General features: G+C 33.1%; 1 protein-coding gene across 1 annotated transcript; it reads left to right on the forward strand.

The window, feature by feature from the left end:
• The first annotated feature begins 22106 nt into the window (after positions 1-22106).
• On the forward strand, positions 22107-23530 carry LOC107894365 (uncharacterized). Its single transcript, XM_016819647.2, has 2 exons — positions 22107-22836; positions 22881-23530. The coding sequence occupies exons 1-2, from the start codon at positions 22107-22109 to the stop codon at positions 23528-23530; spliced, it is 1380 nt and encodes a 459-aa protein (XP_016675136.1).
• The last annotated feature ends 948 nt before the right edge of the window (positions 23531-24478 follow it).

Here is a 24478-nt window from a genome sequence, read left to right on the forward strand (position 1 = left end):
TATGTTCGACAAAAAATGTCATATGTTTCCTAATCCTAATGGGTTAAAGTGTTTAATGTCCTAGAAAGATCTAAAATTTAAGACGGTGTGAATGAATTGAGATATTGAAAGATTTCAAGTAATTATCGATTAATCTCTAAGAAAGTAGTTATATTTACAGGTGCCTGGATGGAAAATCTTTGATTATTTTTGTGAGCACTGGTTAATTGATTGATCTTAGTTGATGATGGTCTAATTCCAGCTAAATTAAATGCTAAACCGAGATTTTCTTTGCGAAATTGAAAAGCTGAGAAATGTGATAGTGAATAGTAATCTAAATGAGTTCAGAGTGAGTTTACTTCTAATGTTGAATTTCAAGTCGGACATGATTCCTATTATTATTTTTATTTTGAGATAGAATTTACGTATTGATGAATCTAGAACTTATACAGAAGTTCTTGTACCAAGCTCAGTAGTAACATGTCTATTCATCCAAGAGTAAAAAAAATGTGCAGTTATATGAAGTAGACATTCTAGTGAATGAGTATGTAATATGATATTTGAAATTATGTTCAGATATCTATTTTTTAGCAAGTAAGTCGAACATCAAGTGTATTCAGGACTAATACAGTCAGTGTTTGTGCGAGAGTGATAATGAGATAGAGTTACTATAGATTTCGTATCGGGATTGTCATTTTCTCAAAAAAGGAAGATGTTATTTGGATTGTGGTTGATTGTTTGGAAAAAATCTACATGATTGTTTTAGTATGTACAGAGTTCTTATTTGATAGATCAACTGAGCTATGTGTTCCTGAGAGAGTAATTCAGAATTTTGACAATATGTTCCGACACTGTGTACTAAAGTTCAAAGGTATTGGAAGGAGATATATGAGGTTAAATCGATTTGTGATTATGAGAAATTAGTGAAAATGATTCATGAGAGTTGGAAGCAACTTCTTCTGGTAAGATTTTCGGGGACGAAAATCCTTAAAGGGGGAGAGTTGTAACAGCCTGATTTTGGGCCTATTCGGAACAGTGGTTTTGAGACCACAAATTTGATGAGGAAAGTTTTATTTTTATTATTTTTTATGGTCTATAGTTTTACAGAATGATTTTGTGAAAATTTCGTTCGAAAATTTTGACGTTTGGGCACTCAATTTAGTCAAGAGGACTAAATTATAAAAGTGTAAAAGTTGAGTTCTACATGTTAGAGGTGTCAAATTGTTATGAAATTTTAAATTTAAGGTCCTTATATGGTAATTAGATTATTGGTTAAGTTGATGGACAAAAATGGACATGGTTAGGCATGTTTCCAAAGTTTTTTATTAAGGGCATTTTGGTCATTTAGTTATTAAAATGAATTAAAAACAAAATTAAAAGCCAATTTTTATCCATCTTCAACCCTTGACCAAAAATTGCATGGAGAAACCATGGCTAGGGTTTTCAAGCTTCCAAGCTCGATTGTAAGTTCATTCTAGCCCCGTATTTAATAAGTTTTATGTTTTTGAAATCCTCGTAACAAGATCTATCAATTTCTACCCCTAATTAGAGATATGGTTAAAGTATAGTGTTTTGAAACATGACGAATATGTGTGTATTTTGATTTTTAATGGTAGAAAACGTAGTTTATGGTTAAAAGAAACGACTTTTACTAAGTGATTTTCGGTGAAAATGTATAAAAGGACCTATTTGTAAAAGTTATGAAATATGCATTAAAAATATGATTTAATGAAAAATGTGGGCTGCTATAAGCATGAAAATTATTTGGCTATGCATGGGTAGTAAAAAAATTGAACACATTTCATTTTACGAGCCTAGGGACTAAAATGTAAATATGTGAAAATTTTAGGGCAAAATGTAATTTTATCATAATGTGATTTTTGGATCACATTGAATTATGTGACTAATAAATAGACTAATTATGATATTATAGATCAAAGAAAATGAGGTTCGGACCTAGAACGGGGGAAAAACGAGAAATTGGCATTATGTCCCTTTTTGCCATTTTAGTATCGAGGTAAGTTCGTATGTGAATAATGCATTATTATGTTTTTATTTTAAATATTTTAAATGCTTCGTTAATGTATGGAATGAATGATTAATTTTATGGATACAATTGACAAGTTCCGATAAGTGTGAAAAATCTTGTTTGAACTTTAGGAATAGAATAGGATACGAGTGACATGTCACTAGGAACCCTATGATTTATGAGCTCATGAGATATGTGATATTTGTTTACGTGATTCCGGGTGTTGGTCTTGTACGTCCTACCGGTCGCTGGGTAGTCCTGCATGTGTTGCGGATACCTGACAGCTTGTTTGAGCAGCCCATGTAGCTACGTCCTGACTGAAAGCTTGTGTGAGCAGACCCATGAGTAGCTCGAGAATGAGCCATCATGTGTTATGAGATATGAGTTATCTTTGGCTACGAATAAGGCACTTATGTGCAAGACTTTCCGAGTATCCTTTAGTATTCCGAGTGGTTTAACAGGTATATCAATGATGAGATGAAAAACGTATAAATATGTTACGAGATGATACAGATATGTACAACAACTCATGAGTAATGAGCTCGGTGTGTGATGAACATTCGGTAAGAATGTATTCGAGTAAGTTATGCTTGAGAAATATCGATAACCTTATGAATATTGATTTACATTTAAGATGAATGGATACATGATAAGATTTGATAATGATCATGTGATAGGTTTATGAGCCTAATTGAATTGTGATATAGTACGGTTTATTTATTTAAATTGTGTTTCATTGGATATGAGGAAAAGGAAAGATAGACATAATTGCCGAATAAAGTCATTATGAGAATATAGTAAGATACGAGCTTAAACAGGTGAAAAGTGGTTGAACTATATGTTAAAATTATGATTACTCATAAATAATGTGCATGTGATTAAGAGGATGGAAATAACTTGTTAAATGATGTGATATGTTATAATGGGGTGAATATGGCGGCTAGGTTAATGCCAAGGCATGTAAATGGTGTTTATAAGTTAAAAGAGTAAGCACTATGAATGAATAAGTGGTAGTCTTGAGATTTAATGCAAATTGTAATAATAGTACTCTTAGGGATGGATAAAGTAAAAGAATGTTAATAGTTGTTTATTATTTGCCTATGAACTTGCTAAGCTTTATTACTTACTCCCCTTCCTTTCCTATCTCTTATAGGTTAATTTGGCTAGCTCAGGTTGGAGTTCACCGGAGATGCTATCACACTATCAAGTTATCATTTGGGTATAAGTGAATGCAAGTATTTTAAGTTTATGGCATGTATAGGGACTTGGTCTATTGATTAATTATGTCATTGTTAATGTGGTCAAATATATTAGCTTATAATGGTTATGGTCCAATTTGTGTATAGCCATGAATGATGGCTTATATTAATCATGTTATTATGCATGTGCCTATGTCTTTGAGATGTGGTTTATGATTGTGTGTATGTGATGGGTGATGCTATCAGTGATGAATGCTTGTTGATATTGTATTGGCATGTGTTGGTCATAATTGTGGATGTTTTGGTTGCCTAAGTATGTTATGTTTTGTGCCTTTGAATTGATGTGAGTGTATGTGTGAATAAGGGTGGAAACTGGCTTGGTAAATAGCCTTTAATTTGTCCACACATGTAGACACACGGACGTGTGTCTAGGTCATGTGTGACACACGGTCTGGCCCCATGAGCATTTGATACGGCCGTGTGTCCCCTGCATCTTAATTATTGGCAAAACAAAATGTCCAGTAGCCACCACAAGGGTAGAGACACGGGCATGTGTCACAGCCGTGTGGAGGACACGGCCTAAGCAGACGTGTGTGTGACTTGGTTGTGTGAACTCAATTTAATGATGACTCATAAATAGAATGCACTTTAAGATGGACACGGCTTGAAGCACGGGTGTTTCCCTTAACCCACACAGGCGTGTGGTCCTGTTTCATGATGAAAATCTTTTAAGTTTTCCAAAAGTTTCTAAAGTTCTCGGTTTAGTCCCGAACCACTCCCAATGTATGTTTTGGTCCTCGTTGGCCCATATAAAGGACAATTTGCATATGTATGAGTGAATTTAATTTGAATGAAATTTTATGTCCCGGTTTTGTATATTTTCTTAAGTTTACGTCTGGTAATACCTTGTACCCTATTCCGACGTCGAATACGGTTAAGGGGTGTTACAACATGAGTTGCATACGTATGGTCAGTGACTAACTCAGGATTTAGGTAAACCACACCATGAACGGCACAAGTGAATTAATTCACAAACGGATTCAGAATTAATTCATCTTGGGTCCAGTCTAATGTATCATTTTACCAATGAATATATCTATGTCTCTACTTGTGGAGTCAATTGCTCTGATAGCCAAGACTAGCTATCTCCCCAATTGGAATTGCATATGACATAATAATCCTTCTCAGTATTTGAATCAATTGCTCACTTTGATTCTTTTATGGTATTACAGACTCATTTAGATTATCTACTAAAGTAAGTTGTCTTTCTCGCAATGTAAACGCTCTTACAATGCCACTTATGTTCAGTTTGAACTATAAACAATCAATGAGATAATATTTTCTTGTCATAATTTCACTATGCATGCAAAATATAAAAGACATAAAATACAAAATACAAAATACATAATAGTGAAATGTGAAATTAACTTTATTTATTTTTTCATCATTCAAATAAATAAAAAATAGTTACATGTTTACTACAATATGGACACATTTCCAAACATTTATATTTACATAAATTTTATGCTTGATTCAATACATTTTCATTTTAGTCTCTACATTCAAAATTGGAAAATTTCACTTTACGAAATAATCTTATTCCATAACAAAACTTCCAACTCTACCATTTGACATCCAAAATGCTTCAAAAACATTAATTACAACTTTCAAAATCTTTAACAATTTTACGAAATAGTCAATCGGCTAGCTAAATCAAGCTCTCGGAATTCCAAAAACATAAAAATTATAAGAAATGAGATAGGAATCACTTACCAAAAAAGCTTGAAAGTTGAAGTGTAAAAACACTATCTTTTCTTCTAATTTTTGACCAAGAAGAAGAAAGATGAAGAAGATGATGGAATTTATCATCTTTTGTTTTTTAATTTTAACTTATATAGTTATTAAGCCTATTAATTAAACTTTAATTAACATATCATTAAGCTTAATTAAGCCTTATTAACATGGATGGTGACATCTTTATCTAATAACATATACATACATTGGTCCTTATAATGCGTAAAAATTTTTGGTGATAAAAATTTTACCATCAATATGATTTAGTCCTTGTACCCTAATTAACCATTCATTCAATAAAATTACCGAATCAGAATTCAATATATCAATATAATAAACTCATAAATATTAATAAATAATATTCACTGATTCGATCATCAAAAAATGGGGTTTCAAAACCACTATTTCTAACACCACTAAAAAGCAAGTTATTACAAGCTTATTTTCGAGTAAATTAGTTTCTTTTCTGTAGTTTAGCGTAATTCTTAGATTTTCTATTTAATAATATTTTAATGTGTTTTGTACTCATTTTGATACCCAAATTGGCCAAATGCGCCATTTGGACCCTAACGATTGATTAAGTATTGTAGGAACTTAATGGTAGCCCAATTTCGAGCGGAAACATCACTAGCCTCCAAGTAAACTCTCCATTTTGAAATTGTCGATGATATCGCGATATCCAGACCATGGGTATCGCAATATCACTATTGTGAGGGGGAAAAAATTAAAATTAGGGGTAGTCATTGTCTAACCGAAACACCAATAAAAAAGACACCTTGATGGCATTTTGGTCAAGAAAAAGGTGTCAGAATAGTTGTTAAAAAGATCCAAAAATTGGCTGAAAAGAGAGAAGAGGCATCAGACTCAATTTTAGTTTATCTTCTTAGTTTCTCTCATTTTTAGGGTTTTAGTTCTTCTTTATAGCTTAGGATTTTTATTTTTTTCATTTTCCTTGTTCTTTCTTTACATTATTAGTGTTAGTTAAGTTAGTTAACACTGTAACTTAGGTTTATTTACATGTTTAGTACCTTAAACTTAGGTGTAATCACATTTTAATCCCTAGTTTAATGCTATTTTAGTTTACCTTCTTTCATCTGTCAAAAATCTTAACTTTAATGTTCTTAGTTATTTATTTTGTTTCTAGTTGTTTGCCTCTACATTTTTCCAAGTAGAGATCAAAATTTTATCTTATTATTGAGTTTTATGTTAATGGCTTTCATGGTTGCTTCCTTGATGTTTGTTATGTTAGAAATGGTAATGCGTAACTAACCCGTATAAGGGTTAGTTGATGGAGATACGGGTAAACTAATTTTTTGGTCAAGGACTAAATTGAATGAATCTCAAAACTTATGATTGACACCCTTAAGGGAAAATTAAGATAAGTGAGACCAAGAGGTAATCTTATTGGGCACAAATTCGTTAGTCTTGGGTTAGTCATGTAAGATCGAGAGATAAACCTAACTAATTTGTCTAATTTGGTAAAATTGAGACCGAGAGGTAAAATAGAGTCACTTTAGGAGTTAAGCAGTTTATATCCCTAATTTGCTGAGTAATGAACCATATCAAAGTTAACCAACCATCGTTTGTTATCTATTGGATAGTTTTATAACTTGGCATGCTTTATGATTCAGTCCTTTTATTGATTAGTTAGCTAATTAGTATAACTAAACTCAAAATTATGGTTTGCCGTACTATGCTATTTAATGAGTATTTAGTTAGACTCTTTAATTACATGTTATTGGCTAGAATTAACTTAATCACCGACTCTTGTGAGTTCGATCCTTATAGTACTTTTGTACCTCATTGTACAAATTATATTACAACTGATCTGTCACACTTGCAGACACCGCATGTAATTATTTAGATTTTATTATTGTATTAGTGTTGATTCTTTGTGCCCTGGCGTACGCACGCGCAAGGCGAGGCGATCAACTTGATTGTAAGTACTTCAAGAATTTTTCTTTACTTATTAAAACCTAAGTGAAAACTTGTTAAATTGGTTATAATAATACTTATGGGATTAATCTATATAAGAAAATGTTGATAGTTATTATGGAATTTATTTAAAATTAAAGGTGATAGAAAGTGAATTTAAATAATACAGTAAATAATTTATGTGTAGTGTGTTTGAAGTAATAATGATTAAATTGTAAAGTGTATAAAAATTAGATAAGTGAAATGAAATAATTAGATGTATAACTTATTTTTAAATAGTAGTAAATTAAATGTCAAGTGATATTTTGATGATTATTGACTTTTATATAAATAAGGACTAAAAAATTTTGAATTGCCTTTAATTGTTAAATGAATGTAATGAATTTAAATATTAAATGCCCATGTAGACAAAACGTGAACTAGTAGGATATAAATGGCATGCCATTAGGAATCTTTTATGTGTGCTAGTGATAATAGCACTTCGGTGCAATCCAATGACTTCACGCTTTAGTTCTAGTGACATTGGCACTTCGACGCAATTCATTAACATTACACTTTGGTGTAAGATAGTTTATGTGCATTTGTGCTAATGATTCAATGTTCATGCCACATATCGTATGTGTTCTATTGGGTCTACAATTGGGCTAAAATTTTAAATGGTAAGTAGCTTATAGAATGTTAGTTTGAGATTTCACTATGGTTATTTTCTATTTAACATTCCTTGTATGTTATTTATCATACATAAATTTATATCTTAACATTGATTAATTCCAATGGTAAGTTTAAACCTTGATGTACTTACTAAGCTTTTATAAGTTTAACGCATTATTTTTTTAACTCATAGGTAGAGGCCCAACTTGAAGCTCTAGAGTGAAGATATCATCTCAACTCATCACATCACACCTCAAAGCTTGGAAGAGAGTATGGTTTTGGTTTTTTTATAATAGATTATGACATGTACATAAGTTGGAACAAAGTACATTTAATTGCATGATATTTTGATGGAGATTTATGTCTTATAATGTTAGAAGTGTTATGGAATGATTGATGATAGTTTAGAATTGGTTTTGGATGCTTCAAGCATATTTTGGGTAATCTTCCCTTAGTGTCACGACATTGGATGTAACTAGAGTAATATGCTTTCAGTGTGGCAACATCATAAATCAGTGTTGCGACATTGGATATCATTGGAGTATTTTTCCTTTAATGTTACAACACCCATTTTTCGGTGCCATGACATTGACTCCGTTTACCTTGTTTTGACCCTCGAACGGGCCCCTTTTGCAACCAAACCTTAAAGGAAGCTTAGGAATAACTTGAAAAATGTCAAATGAGTCTATTTATGTTAAAACAAATTTTTCAAATTGATGTTTGAGTTTGGTCTTAGTGTCCAAATGAGATATCCCTTGCTTGAGATGTATCGATTCATTTCAGGTGAGCGATGTTACAATAAAGAGGACTAAAATGTAAAGTATATAAAAGGTATTATGTGAAACCAATATTGTGATTAAATACTTAAATTAAGTGTTATGTGATAGAAATGAAGTGTAAAGTGGTATAATAATTATTGAATTTTAATGAATTTAAAGGGCTAAATTGTGAAATATTCAAAAGTTACTATGTGTGCTAACATAGTGAAATAAAATGTTTAAGTGAAGTGTTATGAGAAAGTAAAGTGCTTAATAATAGTGAATTAAAATCTAAAGCACTAAAAGTTGTGAATATATGTTATGTTTGCATTTTTCTGAATTGTGAATAAAGTGAATGTGTGAAATAAGATTGTAATGAATAATGTGAATAAGTAATATGATACAAAGTGATATATGTGTGATATATTAATTATGCTATATGAAAGTGATATGTGAATAAATGTCTTAGTGAACTCAAAGGAAATATGATGCATGATAATGAAATGATTTTGGAGTTGAGAGGGACTAGGGGTTTGAATGGGAATTGGGTTGGTGACACAAGGGTTCAGAGGAGATTAGGATACGAGTATTGGGTTATGTGATGTGTTTACTAGAGTTCCTGTATATTTTTTTTTTCTGGATTTCACATTATCAGAGTTCTATTATAGGTCGTTAGCTCATGTTTGGCTTAGATCTTTAGAATATATCAAAATTATTGAACTCCTTTGAAATTCACTTAAGACTACAAAAGCGAAATGTGAAATTTGATTAGTGGATTAGTGGTTATATGTGTTAAAGTAAAAACTATAAAATTTAAAGTTAATTTAAATGATTTTTTGTTTTCAAAAATGAATTAAAAGTTTAAGTATATTAGTGAAAGGAACTGTGTGACTAAATGTTATTAAAAATTTATTTAAATTGTATATATATAAATGGTAAGATTGAATTCGGTTAACTACTTACTAAGCTATTCACATAGCTTAATGCATTTATTTTAAACGTGTAAGTAAAAAAAAATTAGATGGAAGATTCGATGAGTACTTATTTAATAGGATCACATCAACTCTTAAAGTTTCAAGACTCTTTTCGTATATGATTTTGGACTTAGAAATGGCATGTACATTAGGTGTTTTTTTGTTAGTTTAAGTTGTACTTAAATGACATTATTGGAAATTGCATGGTGTTTGATAATTAAAAAGAAAATATATTATTTTGAATGTTAATCTAATACATTTTGATGTCAAACATGTTAGAAAAAGTTTGGGGATGATTAGAGGTTGTTTAGACATGTTTTAGTGTTGTTTTAACTTGTTTTTGGGCTCTCTTACACTAATGGTGCAATATATTTGATACAAGTACTGGTATCTAAAATTCAAAATGTTAAAATGTACAGTAAAATAGTAGAGGTATTGATACCTAGCATCTAGGCACCGATACCTCTACCCAAACCCTTAATTTGCCTTGTTTCAACCAAAAAAGGTCTTGAATAGACACAGATCGAAATTGAATTGTAAGGGATGTCCATAAATAGTCCAAAATGCTTTAAAGAGTTTAATAAAGTTAGAACTGAAAGGTATAAAATAAAATGAGTGGTTTAGTGCTCAAAATGCGATACCTATTGCTTAAGTTATTAGTTTAACCCTAGCGAGGGGTGTTTCAAAAAAACTTGTCTTATAGGGTTTCACATTTTTACTCGTGGTGTCGACTTTAGCCCTAATGATTTATTTTTAGTAGCATTGACCTTGTGATTGATATAATTGCTGTCATTTTGATCCTTAGTCCATTGGAGGTTAGGATTCACCATACAAACCTATTCGATTGGTGGTTAAGGCTACTTTGATGGCTGCAGATTCCTCATCCATCATCGACTCCATCTTTCTTCATGGCGATTGATGATGTTTTTTTTTTAGTTGTTGTAGCATGGTATCCCTTTGAAGGAGTTACATGTTGTCTTTAGGTGCATCTACCTTCACTTCTGACTTTTTATCCTGCCTATTCTCTCATCCAGCAATAATGGCTTTGATGTTTAAAGACTCCCTTGGTATTGGCTTGTCTAACAATAAACTTAAATGTACTTGAATAGATATCCTTTTTCATTCCTAATAATTGGACAAGAGATGATAGTTACCCACTAAAATCAAGACCTATCAAGTTTTACTCTAGTTTAATGAATGATTAAAAAAATTGTGTTTGGGCAGAAGGTAAGTTGGTTTTTTAGTAAAATTTTAGGTAAAAGATAGTTTCCCTTTTAAGTTTAGTGTAAAATACACTTAGCCTTATAGTTTTAAGAATCCTTACTTACCTCTATCATGTTTGAAGAAAATTTCATAAATCTCTACGAATAGTTACATCCCTCGAGTTTGAAGAAAATTTCATAAACCCCATCGAGATTTATTTACTAAGCAAATTATAAGTAAAAGACAGTTTTACCCTTCTTGCTTATTTATATATTTTCTCTATTTTTTTCACTACTTTTAGTTACAAACAATGAAATTTTAATTATATTCTGAAGTGCTATAAAATTAAGTATATTTGACTTCTTTCGTAAAAATAAATAAATTTTACTTTTATTTAAGGGTACGCCATCTTTTAGTAGACAAAACTCCACAGACTTTTTTAACGAAGTTGGCCTCCCTCAACAATGCATTAGCTTAAAGGCAAGGTTAATGTATTAAGAATTCCAAGAGATTTTTATTAGAGTTGTGTGACCTAAAGTCTTATTAAATAATTAAGAGATTGCTTGCAAGTCAAGTTAAATAAAATATATTTTATTTCTAAAAGATTTAGTATTTATTAGCATAATTTATTTAACCTACGAGTTTAGCCTATAAATAGGCTCTTTTACAACATTAGAAAAACACCCATTAAAAGATTAAAACTTATAACACTTTTGGAGAATTTTGTGTTTACGTTCTGAGGGTTCTTTATTTTTGGGTTTCAGAGTTTAGTTTTATTTCCATCTTTTGTACTATTCATTCTTTTGTCATTATAGCAAAATTATATTTACCCGTGGTTTTTTATCCTCTTTGGAGGGGTTTGTGTGTTCAATTTCTCAATTTCTTCTGTTATTTTTACTTATTGTTGCTTAATCGAGTTGAACCCCAAAAGTGGTATTAGAGCTAGTTCAATTTTTCGTAGATCAACCCGTTCAGAGATGGCAGCAACAATGTTTGATATTGAAAAGTTCGATGATATCACAAATTTCAATCTATGGCAAGTTCAGATGGTGGCAATTCTAGTTTAGACTGACCTAAAAAATGTTGTTGCCGAGAAAAAGCTTGAGAATTTAGTTCAAACGGGATGGAAAGAGCTTGATGAAAAGGCCCTGTCTGCAATCCAGTTGTGCCTTGCAAGTAGGGTATTGTAAGAGGAATTTGTAGCAGCGCAATTTTAGTGGTGTTAGAAATAATGGTTTCGGGACCACAATTCTGACAAGTGAGTTATTATTTTAATATTAATTTAAAGTCAATGGGATTATATTAGGTTTGTATTAAAGTTTCATTAAGAAATTTTGAAGTTTAATTAGTTAATTAGGTAAAAAGGACTAAATCGTAAAAGTTGCAAAAGTGGGTTTCTATTAGTTAAAAGGGTCAAATGATTATGAAATTTTAAATCAATGGACTTATTTTGTGAATATGCCATAAATATTGTTAATGGACAATAATGGACAAGGTTATAGTGAAATTTAAAGTTAAATTAGTAAGGGTAAATTAGTAATTAGTTAAATAAATACAAAACAAATAACAAAATATTATTATCTTCTTTCTTTTATTTTTGTTTCAACCAAAATCTCTACGAAAGGAGAAGCTTGAAGTTCGGCTAGGGTTTAATTCATTGCATTGTAAGATTTTGTGACTTATTTTTAATGATTTTTATGTTTCTAAGTCCGTATTAGCTTAATCTAGCCAGCCTGGGGGTTAATTTGCAAAAATGTTAAAGGTTCAGGGCCTTTCCATGGTTGTTTTTTGAATATGTTTTGAAGTTATTTGATAGATTATTAATCTTGTTTGTTAAACAAACTTGTTTTGGTAAGTGATTTTTGATGAATTTTGAAATATGGATTAAATTGTTGAAAGTGTAAATCCATGGGTTTTATTGTAAAATGTTGGTAATTATGGGTTGTCCCAAGGTCCCTAGTAGAATTGGTTAACATGGGTTTAGGTTAAATTGGTTAAATTTTAAGTTATGAGCTTAAGGACTAAATTGTGAAAAGTTAAAATATTAGGGTTAATTTTATAATTTTACATAAATCTGAATTATTGATTGAATCGGATACTTAAAGTGTAACACCCCAAACCCGGCCTGGACGTTATGGCTGAATCAGGCGATGTGACAGCCCTAATTTGACCCTAGTCGGAAAGTGGTTTCGGGACCACAAAACCGAGTCTTAAAAATAATTAACCGTCATATACTATGTTTATTATATGTGAATATGCATGTGTGAAAGTTTCATACTTTAATTTTGTCATTTGTAAGTGAAATTTATTAGTTGGGACTTATGTAAGACAATTGTGAAATGTGATAGGCAAATGTAAAAGTGGCCTATTAATGCATGTTGTTAAAAAAGTGGACTTGCATGTCTAATTAACCATTTAGAGATAGTGGCCGGCCATGATAATGATTAACTCATATAATATGCATTTTCTTTTAATTTGTTTATTAACATTTTAGTATACAATATGAATTAATGAATAAAGAAATAAGTGAAAATTTGGGTGAAGAAAACAAAGCTTTATCTTTGTCTTCTTGGCCGAATTGAAAGGAAGAAATGGGGCAAAAACATTCGGTCACTTGAAGCTTGAAGAAGGTTAGTAAATTATGTTAGTTTTTGAAATTTTAAGCTTAGTTTAAGTTAATTAACTAGTTTCATATTTAACCCATTTGAAAACTTTGAAATTTGGATGTTGGTTTGAGCTTTCGGTTGTGGTTGTCAAGGGAGGAGATGAGATTTTGTTTGTCTAGAACAATTGTTTGGTATATAAGTGTTAAATGTGAGCAAATACCGTTTGGGTGATTGAAATAAATAATTAGAGGTTTAATTATCAAAAGGTTCGGCTATGTATATGATTTTTAAGATATAATTTTGAATAATATAAGTAATGTTATGCATACGTTTCGGCTTGATATTATCTTTATAAGTATAATTAATTCATTTTGATAATAAAGTATGAGGTGATAGGTAAAATTTTTATGGTGGCTTAGGTTTAATGACATTCGGCTATGGATTATAAGTGTTAGCTAATTCGACATAAGAGTATAAGTGTTCATTTCTTTGTATTTGAAGTCTTGAAAAATAGGTTGTGGTTAATTAAAATGATAAAGGTTAAATCTTTAAGTTTGGTTAAATTAGGCATTCAGCATTTCTTATGACATTAGATATAAGTGTATGAAAGGTTAAGTTTAAGTAGTTGGTGCGTTAAAATGTTGGTGATTTGGGTGCTACCTATGGTTGATTTAGGTACGGTCTTTGCATGAGTAAAAATATACTTATTGAGATGGTTATTATATTTTACTAAAGTATCACTATATGCATTTATATTAAGGAATATTCAGCTATCTTATATATATATATTGAAATTATTATAATGGATAATATGTAAGAGTAGTTTCGGTTTGTCAAATATGTGGTATGTGTATGGCAAATTGTATAACTATGATGCATTGAAGTTACCCTATATGATCGAGTACATAATTAGATTACTAGTAGTATATATATATGTAATTTTTTATTCATGGTAACTTGTCATGTGGATTGGGTATATGTTAGTCAATATATGCATTGGAGGTGATGTGTTAAAATAATTAGGTATACGGTTTGGTTTCATTATTGCGTATAAGGGTTAAGTGCTTTAAATTACCTTTGATGTTCGAAATGATTAAACAAATTTATTGGTTTAAATTAAGCTCAATAGCAAAAAGGAGCTAGATCCGATAAGGGAAAGGAGAAAGCAGTCGAATATCCTATTCACAACTATTCAAAAATATCCGAGGTAAGTTTTGAGTAATTACAATTATTAGATAATTGATATAATGAATAAGTATGATAAATAGATTGAGTATATGGCATATAACCGAATGGATAGTAGAAGTTAAGCTGAGACAAATAGATGGTTATGTGTTCTTGCGTATAAGCGTTGAACCTATGTTATATTGAAAGTATGTTTTAGTTGTGTGCTCATACTCGAATAAATAAAGTGAAGTGCAAAAGTGATATGTTATATGAGCCGAATTATCATGTAGGTAAATATGCTTAGCTCTCGATATAATATATATCCGGGTTAAATCCCGCAGGCTTCGTGCTGGTAATATATATCCGGGTTAAATCCCGCAGGCTTCGTGCTGGTAATATATATATATCCGGGTTAAATCCCGCAGGCTTAGTGCTGGTACTATATCCGGACTTAGAGTTCCGCAGGCTTTGAGCTAGTAACTGGATTCGGGTTTTGAAACCTAGCAGGCTTAACGCCGGTGATTCGAATGAGATTACAAACTCAAACGTTCAAAGTAAACTATTATCGAATATGTATGATACATGGTAATGACCAGGTACGTATTATATACCGTTATGTGAATTGATTGCAAAGTGAGTCATTAGTATCAAACAACGATATAATTATGTGAATGATTAATATATCTATGAAATAGAGAAATGACCTATTCGATCGATGTCTGTCATTGTATGAAAATATGTGAATTAAATTAGTTGTATGAGCCATATAGTAAAGTGAGGCATGTGCTAAAAATTTCTTTGTGTATTATATTCGGCCAATAGTCTTTATGTGTGGTATACTTGTGCATATTTGGCCAAATGATTGTAATTAGAATATGAATTTGGTAATATTCATTGTTCGATTTAAATGATATGTTTTAAATTGTTGAAATGCTTAAAACTTACTAAGCCTCGAAAGCTTACTCTGTTTCTTATCTCTCTGTTTTATAGATTGTTGATCTTGTTGGTACAGTTATATTTTGGTCTCGATATGGCATGTATAGTTTGGACTGTTGACAAAATACGTTTTGTAATTGAAAATATCTTGGCCGTATGAAAATGGCATTTTATAACTTATAAATCTGTATGTATTCAGTTTGATTTCTGCTTTTGTTGTATAATTATGTGATTGAAATTAAAGGTTTAGCTCGGTAATACCTCATAGCCTAAACCGGCGATCGGACTCGGGCTAGGGGTGTTACAGGCGATGTCACATGAGAGTGTTTTTGAAACGCATTGACCTTAAAATCGTCCCAATTATTAATCTTAGTTCGAGAAAATGTGTTTTAATTGATTTGATTTAAAACATTTCCTTTGCTTGGAAACTTTTGAAAACCCAATAAATTTTTGGGAACTGTTTCATGTACAAAAACATTAGCTTTTAGGAAAACCGATTTTAGTCTAAAATTCCATAAACAGTTTAAAAATCCAAATAAAGTCCATAAAGTCCCGAATTACATCAACCAACCCAGAACATAATTAAAAAGAAATGAATACCGAAACTAAATTTAAAACAGTCTAAATATGTGTGGTCACTGTCGAGACCTTCGCTGCACTGAACCGTCAAGTCTGGGGATTACCTACACATATTAAACAGAAAAGGGTGAGTTTTCGAAAACTCAGTGTGTAATCCCCTTAGAAAATATACATAATAGCAAAAATCAGGTATACATCCAAATATTAGAAAACTCGGGCCTGAACCCTTTATAGAACTGGTGTGAACCTTAGTCCACTCAGATACAGAATCAAATATGAACGGGCCTTAGCCCATCTCAGATATATCATGCATAACAGAGCAGAATAATAAAGTCCTACCCACCAGCCTCTACACACCAACTCCGTCCAACCCTACACACCATGTGGGGATAAAATCGACCCACCCATCCCTACACACCATGCTGTACCGAAATGTGGTACATAATCAGATAATTTCAGCTGTGCTGCCAGATATCAGGCTTAGGAGCCTTTCAGAATACTTCCTTCATATACAATAACCCAACCCTAATACAATGCAGCATACAATACATGACGTTCAAATATGCAATTAACATATCATACATACAAATCGGTCTACATGCTAAGAGTGACATGCTAGAGCACATATATCACATAGTCAGATCACGTAATCAGGGGTCGAGTAACTCTTACTGACCCTACAGTAGGTCTCGGTCGACTTGGGTGACCCGAGCAACCTTTTAGAGTATTTCAGAAAATTGGGCTCACACGTCCATTTGGCCTACCCATGTGGGCCCACATGCCCGTGTGGCCTACACGGCTTATATTGATCTTGACTGTGTGGATCACACAACCTGGCCTAGAATTTCACAGGCCCTTGTGGTTCACCCGTGTGGGCCTTCATGCTCGTATAGCCCACACGGTCTCACTGGCTATCATACGGGCATGTCATGCGCCCGTGTCTTGCACGCACTGCCTAGCTCATCGATCACACGCTCGTCCATTGCCACATGGCCTACCACAAGGGTGACTACATGTTCGTGTGGCATCGATAGTTTTGTTTTTCAGCTTCGGTCGATTCTCATTTCTGTGTTTTTGTGTACACACTTGATTTTGCTCCTACATGGAATCACGAATCTTCAGAACCTATAATAGACATTACCAAGGTTGATTTCAGCGATACAATCGAAAACCAAAGCGGAAATGTTTCTTAACAAAACCCTTAGAGCATTGGAAAAGTGGACTCATCACTTACCGAAGCGAGCCAAAAACCCAACGTTCAAAACTCTGCAGAAGCAGCAATTGCTCATTGATTTCCACCTATTTTGAAAGAACCAAAACAAACCTTTTTCAAAAAACCAACTACGAAACGAGAGAAAGTTGCAACATGAACATTTACCGAAACGAGTGAGTTCAATCACCGGACACGATGAAGGTACGAAAGAAAACAAAAGAAAAAAGGAAGAAAATAATGAAAAATTCGGCAACACAGTAGAGAGAATTTTGCAGAAACTGAAATTTGAAAAAGATTATAATTAAAACTGATAACTTCCTAAATCCCTTAATTATCTATCCACTAACCCATTACACAGAATTCCAACTGCAACGAAATACCAACGCAGAGCTGAACAAAAATAAAACTCCATTGCTCATAGAGGGATTCGATATAAAATTATAAATACTTAATATAAGCCCACTGCTCAAGTATCAAGCTTAATTCAGAAAAGTACCAAAATTTACCAAAGATAAGTCTTGAACTTGGGACCTCTCACACATACCAGAACACTTAATCACTGAAGCAGATACACACTTGTGTCATAAATTCACAGAAACAAAAAATATAAATTTTGGGGCATTACATGAAGTACTTAATTGAATGAAATTATCTATTTAGATTAAGATAAACAAAACTGCATTTAAATCGAGTAAAGGCGAAAGCTCTAGATTAGTTTCCAACTCTAATTCTACGATCATAGTTATCGAGGTAAGTTCATATGAATTATAATCGTATTAATGTTAGTTAAATTGATTACTTATTATATTGTGTTAGTTATAAATGGACTTGAATATATATATGTAGCAATGCTTTGAGTAATTTACAAATAAATAATCCCGTTTGAACCTTAAGAATTTTTAGGATACGAATGACATGTGATTAGGGATTTCATGTTTCGGGTGCTGGTCTTGAATGTCCTACCGATGGCTGAAGTCTTGCATTTTTTGCTAATTCTCTATAGCTCGTGTGAGTAGCATCGTGTAGCTAACATTTCGACCCACAGCTAGTGTGAGCACTATTAAAAATAAAAGGTTACAGTTATATGGAAAGGCACACTATGTGTGAGCATTCCCGATTATTCGATGCAATTCTAGATGGTTCAATGGGTAAGTAAAGGAAATGGCATGGTATGTATATAATTGAAATAGTTCATGATCTTATGAAAAGGTTGATAAGTTAAACGATGTGTATATGATATCTACTTTTGATATGATTGAACTCATATGTACCATGGATGAACTTACTAACTTGTGAGTTTGATGGTGCTTGTATAGGATTTTACTAAGCTTGCGGTCTTGGTAATGATATTATGCTTATTTTATAAAATGTGCTAAAGAAATGGTAAGTTATGTTTGATTTTATACGAGCTTACTGAGCACTAGTTGCTTACGTAGTTACTTTCCTTTGTTTTGTAGATTATCGGAAGCTCGATGGTTGGAAGATTGATAGAGATCTATCGTACTATCCAGCAACCATTTTGGTAGTTTTTGAGTATTTTGGCCAAGGTTATAAATGGCATGTATAGGACTTTGTGTAATGGTAGTTCATAAATATGTTAATGTTTGAATTAGTATGTATATGCTTTTGAAGTTTTATGTTTGGTTTGATGAACTTGGGAGCTTTGACAAGTTAGGTCATTTTGGCTACCTTTAGGTACTTGAAATATATGATCCTTATTAGTATGCTTGTGATGATATGTAAATGGTTATTTGTGATGTTATTTAGTAGTTAAAGGAACTAGGTTCTATACTTGAAATGTGGCTATATTGCATAGTTTTGGTTAATGATGTTTTGGTATAAATGTGGTGCCTTTGAATGGCATATTGATTAAATGAATTAGGTTGTTTGAAATGGTATGTTTATAAGTGTTTGAATGATGCTTAGGTCTATTGAAAGTGTGTACAAATGGGATGGTTGATTAAGTGTGTTTTAGCCTTGAAATGGCTTGTTTTTAGGGTTAAATTATGGATCACACGGCCTGGGACAAGGGCTGTCACACGGTCGTGTGATACACATGGCCTGGCTATACGACCATGTGTCACTTGTAAATTCTTAGTGTATTAAGTTAATGTGTTACATGGCCTAGCACACGACTTGTGACATGGTCGTGTGTCACAAGTTAAAGACTTACACGGTCTGGCACAATGCCTATGACACGGTCGTGTGACCTAACTCAGTGAGCTACACAGGTTGAGACATAGGCTAGGACATGGCCGTTGTAGTGATCAATTTTGGCCCGGGCCAGCTAAAAACCCGAAACATATATATAAATATAAAATAAATAAATAAATAAATAAAAAACCACAGTCCATTAAATATCCTTTTTACAACCCCAACCCAGTTACATAACCCAGACCCAATAACTAAACCTAGACCCGACCCAAAATAGGCCCAATAAGCCCAATGCCTGAACTGGAAACCCTAGCAGTCTTCTGTTCACGCCACAGCAACCCCTGCATCCTCCAGGCGTCGTACAACACCTCCAACAACCACGCCAAGCTCCCGTACACACGCCAGCGCACACCCGTACTTGCAAGAAGACAAACAGAGCAGCAGCGAATAGAAATAAAGAAATATTGTATTTTTTTTCTATTAATTTTTATTTATTTTCCTTTCTCTTTTTCGGCTAAAAAGCCGAAATCTCAATCCCTGTAATCATTTACACACACACAATCAATACATTTTGAAAATACAAAATGTCTATATATTAAAACATTTTTTACTTTGTGATTTATCAAATATTTTCTCTCTCATATATATGAAATAATTCTGGGAAACTTCATTTTTGTAATTATAAAATTATTATTTATTGAGTATATCTATATATTATATTGCTTTTGTGTATATATAGTCTATTATTTTAAATGTTTTGATATAAGGATGGGTATAATTTTTAGATTATTTTAAAAAAAAATTTAGGTATATTATTATTAATCTCATTCTTTTTGTAAATTTATATGTACATTTTTTTAAATCTATTTTGGGCATTATGTTTTGTCATGCATTTTTATTACCCTTTTTGTATCTTTTTTATTATCATGTATTTTGTAAACCTTTAAATGATTTTGTGTTTAAAACATTTATATTTACATAAAATTGGATTCAAACTTTAATTCTATAATATTGCTTTCAATAATTATATATATTCTTAGTTTCTACGCAAATTTATCAACTTATATATTACGTATTTTAAAAATATTCATTCTACAATATATATTTTAATGATTGCATGTGTTTATTAAGCTTGTCTTTGTAAATGTTTTTTTATTTATCAATTCATCAAATCATATAGTATGTGTCATGTACTTATCATTGCTTTGAAATGATTTTATCATATTGCTTCTTCGACTTGCATTTTGTTTTGTGTATCTAGTAGTAATCATTTTATGTTAGCATGTTGTTGTAGCATATTATTTGTTCATTGTCTTATATTGTCACATCAACTATTCTCCATGCATTATTGCAATCGGATTACATTTTTAGGTTAGCTCTTTTTAATTATTAGTTTGTCAGTTGATCGCATCTCATATATGTCAATGATCCCATGCCATCGTTTTCCACTTGTTTTTGAAATGTGGTTTTATAAAATCCAAATTTCATAATTAATTTCGTCTTATTAAAGCGTTTTAAGCTAGTTTCACAATTATTAAGAATTCTTTCAAACAAAGGCGATATTCGATTCTTGGCAATTCGTGGTTTTATATGTCAATGATCCCATGCCGGGTTGTGATTTCTCGTTTGTTCAAAACAATCGAATATTCCTTTAGGTTTTCATTCATGTTTATTAAAAACCTTTCAAAACGAAAGCGATGTTCGATGTTTGGCGATTTGAGAATCAAGACCTATCGTGCTGGGTTGCTCTTTTTCATTTGTTCAAAACAATCAAAGATCTTTTCAGAATTTCACTCGTATTTTCTAAGCTGAGGCAATGTTCAATGTTTGGAAATTCGAGGAATCGTGCCCTACTGTGGTAGGTTTCGGTTTTTCGTTGGGCCAAATAGTTGAGTATCCTTTTGTGATTTTCGAATTATAAACTTTCGGACATCGACATAAGAAGATTTTTGGCAACCAACTTGGGTTATTCAAACGTTATTAAAAAAAGAACCACGTTTCAAAAACAGTTTTAATTTTAGACATAAGGATAATATTTAATCGATTTGGTACCAATTTTGGGCGTAGTGAGGGTGCTAATCCTTCCTTATGCGTAATCTACTCCCGAACCCATTTTCTAAAAAATTCTTAGACCAAAACCGTTGTTTTAGTAACCAAAAATGTTTTATTAAAATAACCTCATGTTTAGGTGATCCGATCACACCAAAACAAAAGGATCGGTGGCGACTCCATGTTTTATTTTCAAAAGTCGATTCCCCACTTTTTTTATTATTTAAACCTAAAATATTTTAAATAAAAAGATGGTTTCGAAAGCTTGGCGACTCCACTGGGGACGTAAGAGAGTCTAGCCATAAATTTGATTATTTGTTGTCCTTTTGTCAAAGAAATTGAAAATTTGTTTTAATCATGATTGCATTCATTTGTATGATTGTTATGGTTCGGATCTCTTAGAAATGTACTGCATTTCATTGGATGACCGCTGTGGTCACTCCTTCTAAGTAGGAGTAAGAAACTACGCTTTCGTGAGGTTTTCACCTCCGCATGGGCTAGTGGATTACTTCCGGGGTACATTCGTACCAATGATTTCATGAGATTTTCGTCTCCGCATGGTCATAGGGAAATGTATCCCCCCGAACCGAACTCGATCTATATGAGCCTATAATGGGTGAGGATTGAGGAATCTGCTAGTTCGGGTACCTTATCCCTAGAACCGTACCACATATAATGAACCTTAGGAGCTTTCCTTAGGTGGAGCCATGTCAAGCCTTAGTATTTACCCGTATATGCGTTGTAATTATTGTTTATGTGCTTGCATTTTATCACTATTATTTGATACTAACCCGTGTTTTGTTTTGATTGTATTTTTCATGACATTGCATACTAAAGGAGGTGTTGATCTGTATTCGATTACTAAATTAGAAAGTTTGATATGGAGAATGAATTTCTTAGTAAAGTCGAGGATAATGTGGTTGTCCGTGCATGGTCAGAGAAGCTACAATCAGAGAGAGGGGATAGCTTAGCAGAAGGATATATATTAGAGTTGCAGGATTTCAGTAGCGTCAATGTAGTACAAAATGAGCTACAAGAGTTGAAAGACATTTGGGGTAGTTGGGATGAAGGAATCAAGCAGTTGTTTTATCAAAGCTATGGTGATATATCCTACTTGCTAGACATTAGAGTGGACAAACATCTATTTCGGGTTATAGTTCAGTTTTGGAATTCTGCGTACAAGTGTTTCACTTTTGGAGAAGTGGATTTAGTACCTACTATAGAGGAATACACTACTCTGCTCAGGTGTCCAAAAATTCAGGTCCGGAAGACTTATGCCCAGGTTTTTAGTAGTCAGACTTTCATGAAGAACTTGATGAGCATTTCTGGGATGAACGAGCCTTGGGTCACTGCTCAGATTCAACAAAAAGGAGACAGTAAATGTATCCCTTGGGAGAATTTGCGAGATTTGATCTTGACACATCCAGACGAAAGAAAGAGGGTCGACATCTTCGCCTTAAGCATCTACAGATTGGTAATTTTTCCTAAGGCTTTGAGGCATGTGGACGAGGCAGTCATTGACTTATTTGATCGTCTTGAGAAGGGAATCACTCCGGTACTGACGATATTGGCTGAGACGTTCAGATCTTTAAGCTCATGTAGGAAGACAGGTGAGGGGCGGTTTATTGGATGCGCACAATTATTGATGGCATAGTTTCACGGGCACTTTGGGAAGGTAGACAAGGTTTCCTACCGGGTCTTTTCCGAAGGTTCTTCCCCGTTAAAAGAAGAGGCAGCTATACAAAGGAGAGAGGATATCTCGGAGGAGAAGTGGACGGACATTCTTCTGAACCTCAAAGAGGGGGTATCGAGTGGAGAGCTTATTGGATGGTTCCCGACGAGATTATGTACCGATGTGGTAACTTCGATTGGGTGCCATTGTTAGGAATTTGGGGAGCTACCGGGTATACTCCATTACTTGCGTTGAGGCAATATAAGTCAAGGCAGTTTGTACCCACGACCTACTGGCTTGCTCAGAGTGAATTCTTTTTCAAAGGTGCTCACTATAAGAAGAAAGTTCGGGAGCTATCAGATGCTTGGAAGCAAACTTGTTGGATGAAGAGGTTGGCCGTCGGTTCCATGGTAATGCCCGAGTATGGCGAATGGTTTAAGAAGAGAGTTAATGATAACGTTCCTAGACCAAGCTTGAAGAATGCTCGACCTACGGGAGAACACTTGCAAGTCGCCCCGTCAGAGTTGGAAATTATAAAGCAAGACTTCGAGAAGAAAAGTTCAGAGCTTGGGAAGAAGATCGAACAATTAGAGGAAGAGAAGATGCACCTAAGGTTAGGCGCTGATGTCTAGAGGTTAGAGGCTGAAAAGTGGAGAAAAGAGAAAACTAAGGCCGAAGAAGATCTAGACAGCTTGAAGACCGACTATAAGAAATTGTGTCTGTCTATGAAGACTGCGGGGTTAGGTAAGACTTTCGAACAATGGTGCCATGAAATTTGAGAAGAAAAGACCAATGCAGACCAATGGGAAAGGAAATTTCGAGAAGCTCAGGCACGAAACGAAGATTTAAAGAAGAGTCTATCGGAAAGCAGAAGTGAGCGAGGTGAATTAAGGGCTAGAGTGACGGAGCTCGAGAAGTCTCTGCATCAGTACCGAAACCGCAACACTGCAATGGAATTAAGGGCAAGCTTGAGCAAGATAGAAGAAATGAAAGGAAAAATAGAATAACTAGAGGCATCGCTGCAAAACTGTGAGATGAGGATTCAGTTTTTCGAGGCAAATGAGAATCATTGGAAAGAGCAGCTTCACCATGCGCAAGACCAAGTCAGAAACAGAGATTATCTTATAGGGTAAGCCATAACCTAGATTCGGGAGGTAGCTGACTACTTGCAAGCTTTAGCAGCGCATGCAGACACACTGAGCGTGAAGTATGAGTTGGAGTCAGATCGCAGATAAGAGCTGGCCTCGTTGCTTAGAAAAATTAAGACTTTGAGTGTTAGAGTGAAATTTTATCTGTACACTCAACTTTATGTAAAAGATTTTATTTTCAAGTGAAATTTTCTAAAGGGAATTGAATCAAAATTGATGCCTCCTTTGCATTCAAGCATTTGCATTACATCATGTCATTATGCATTAAAGACTATAAAAGGTTTCTAATTAATTAATTAAAAATCATTTCAGTAACCTGGAAACCAACGAAAACCAACCAACCACGCACCTCTACCGTACAAGAAAAAAGTCAATGGATAAGAGACTCGAGAAATTGGAGCAAATGCAAAAGGACATGCAGGAACAAAATAC

Source organism: Gossypium hirsutum, chromosome A13 (genome assembly GCF_007990345.1).
Source record: "Gossypium hirsutum isolate 1008001.06 chromosome A13, Gossypium_hirsutum_v2.1, whole genome shotgun sequence".
Lineage (NCBI taxonomy): Eukaryota > Viridiplantae > Streptophyta > Magnoliopsida > Malvales > Malvaceae > Gossypium > Gossypium hirsutum.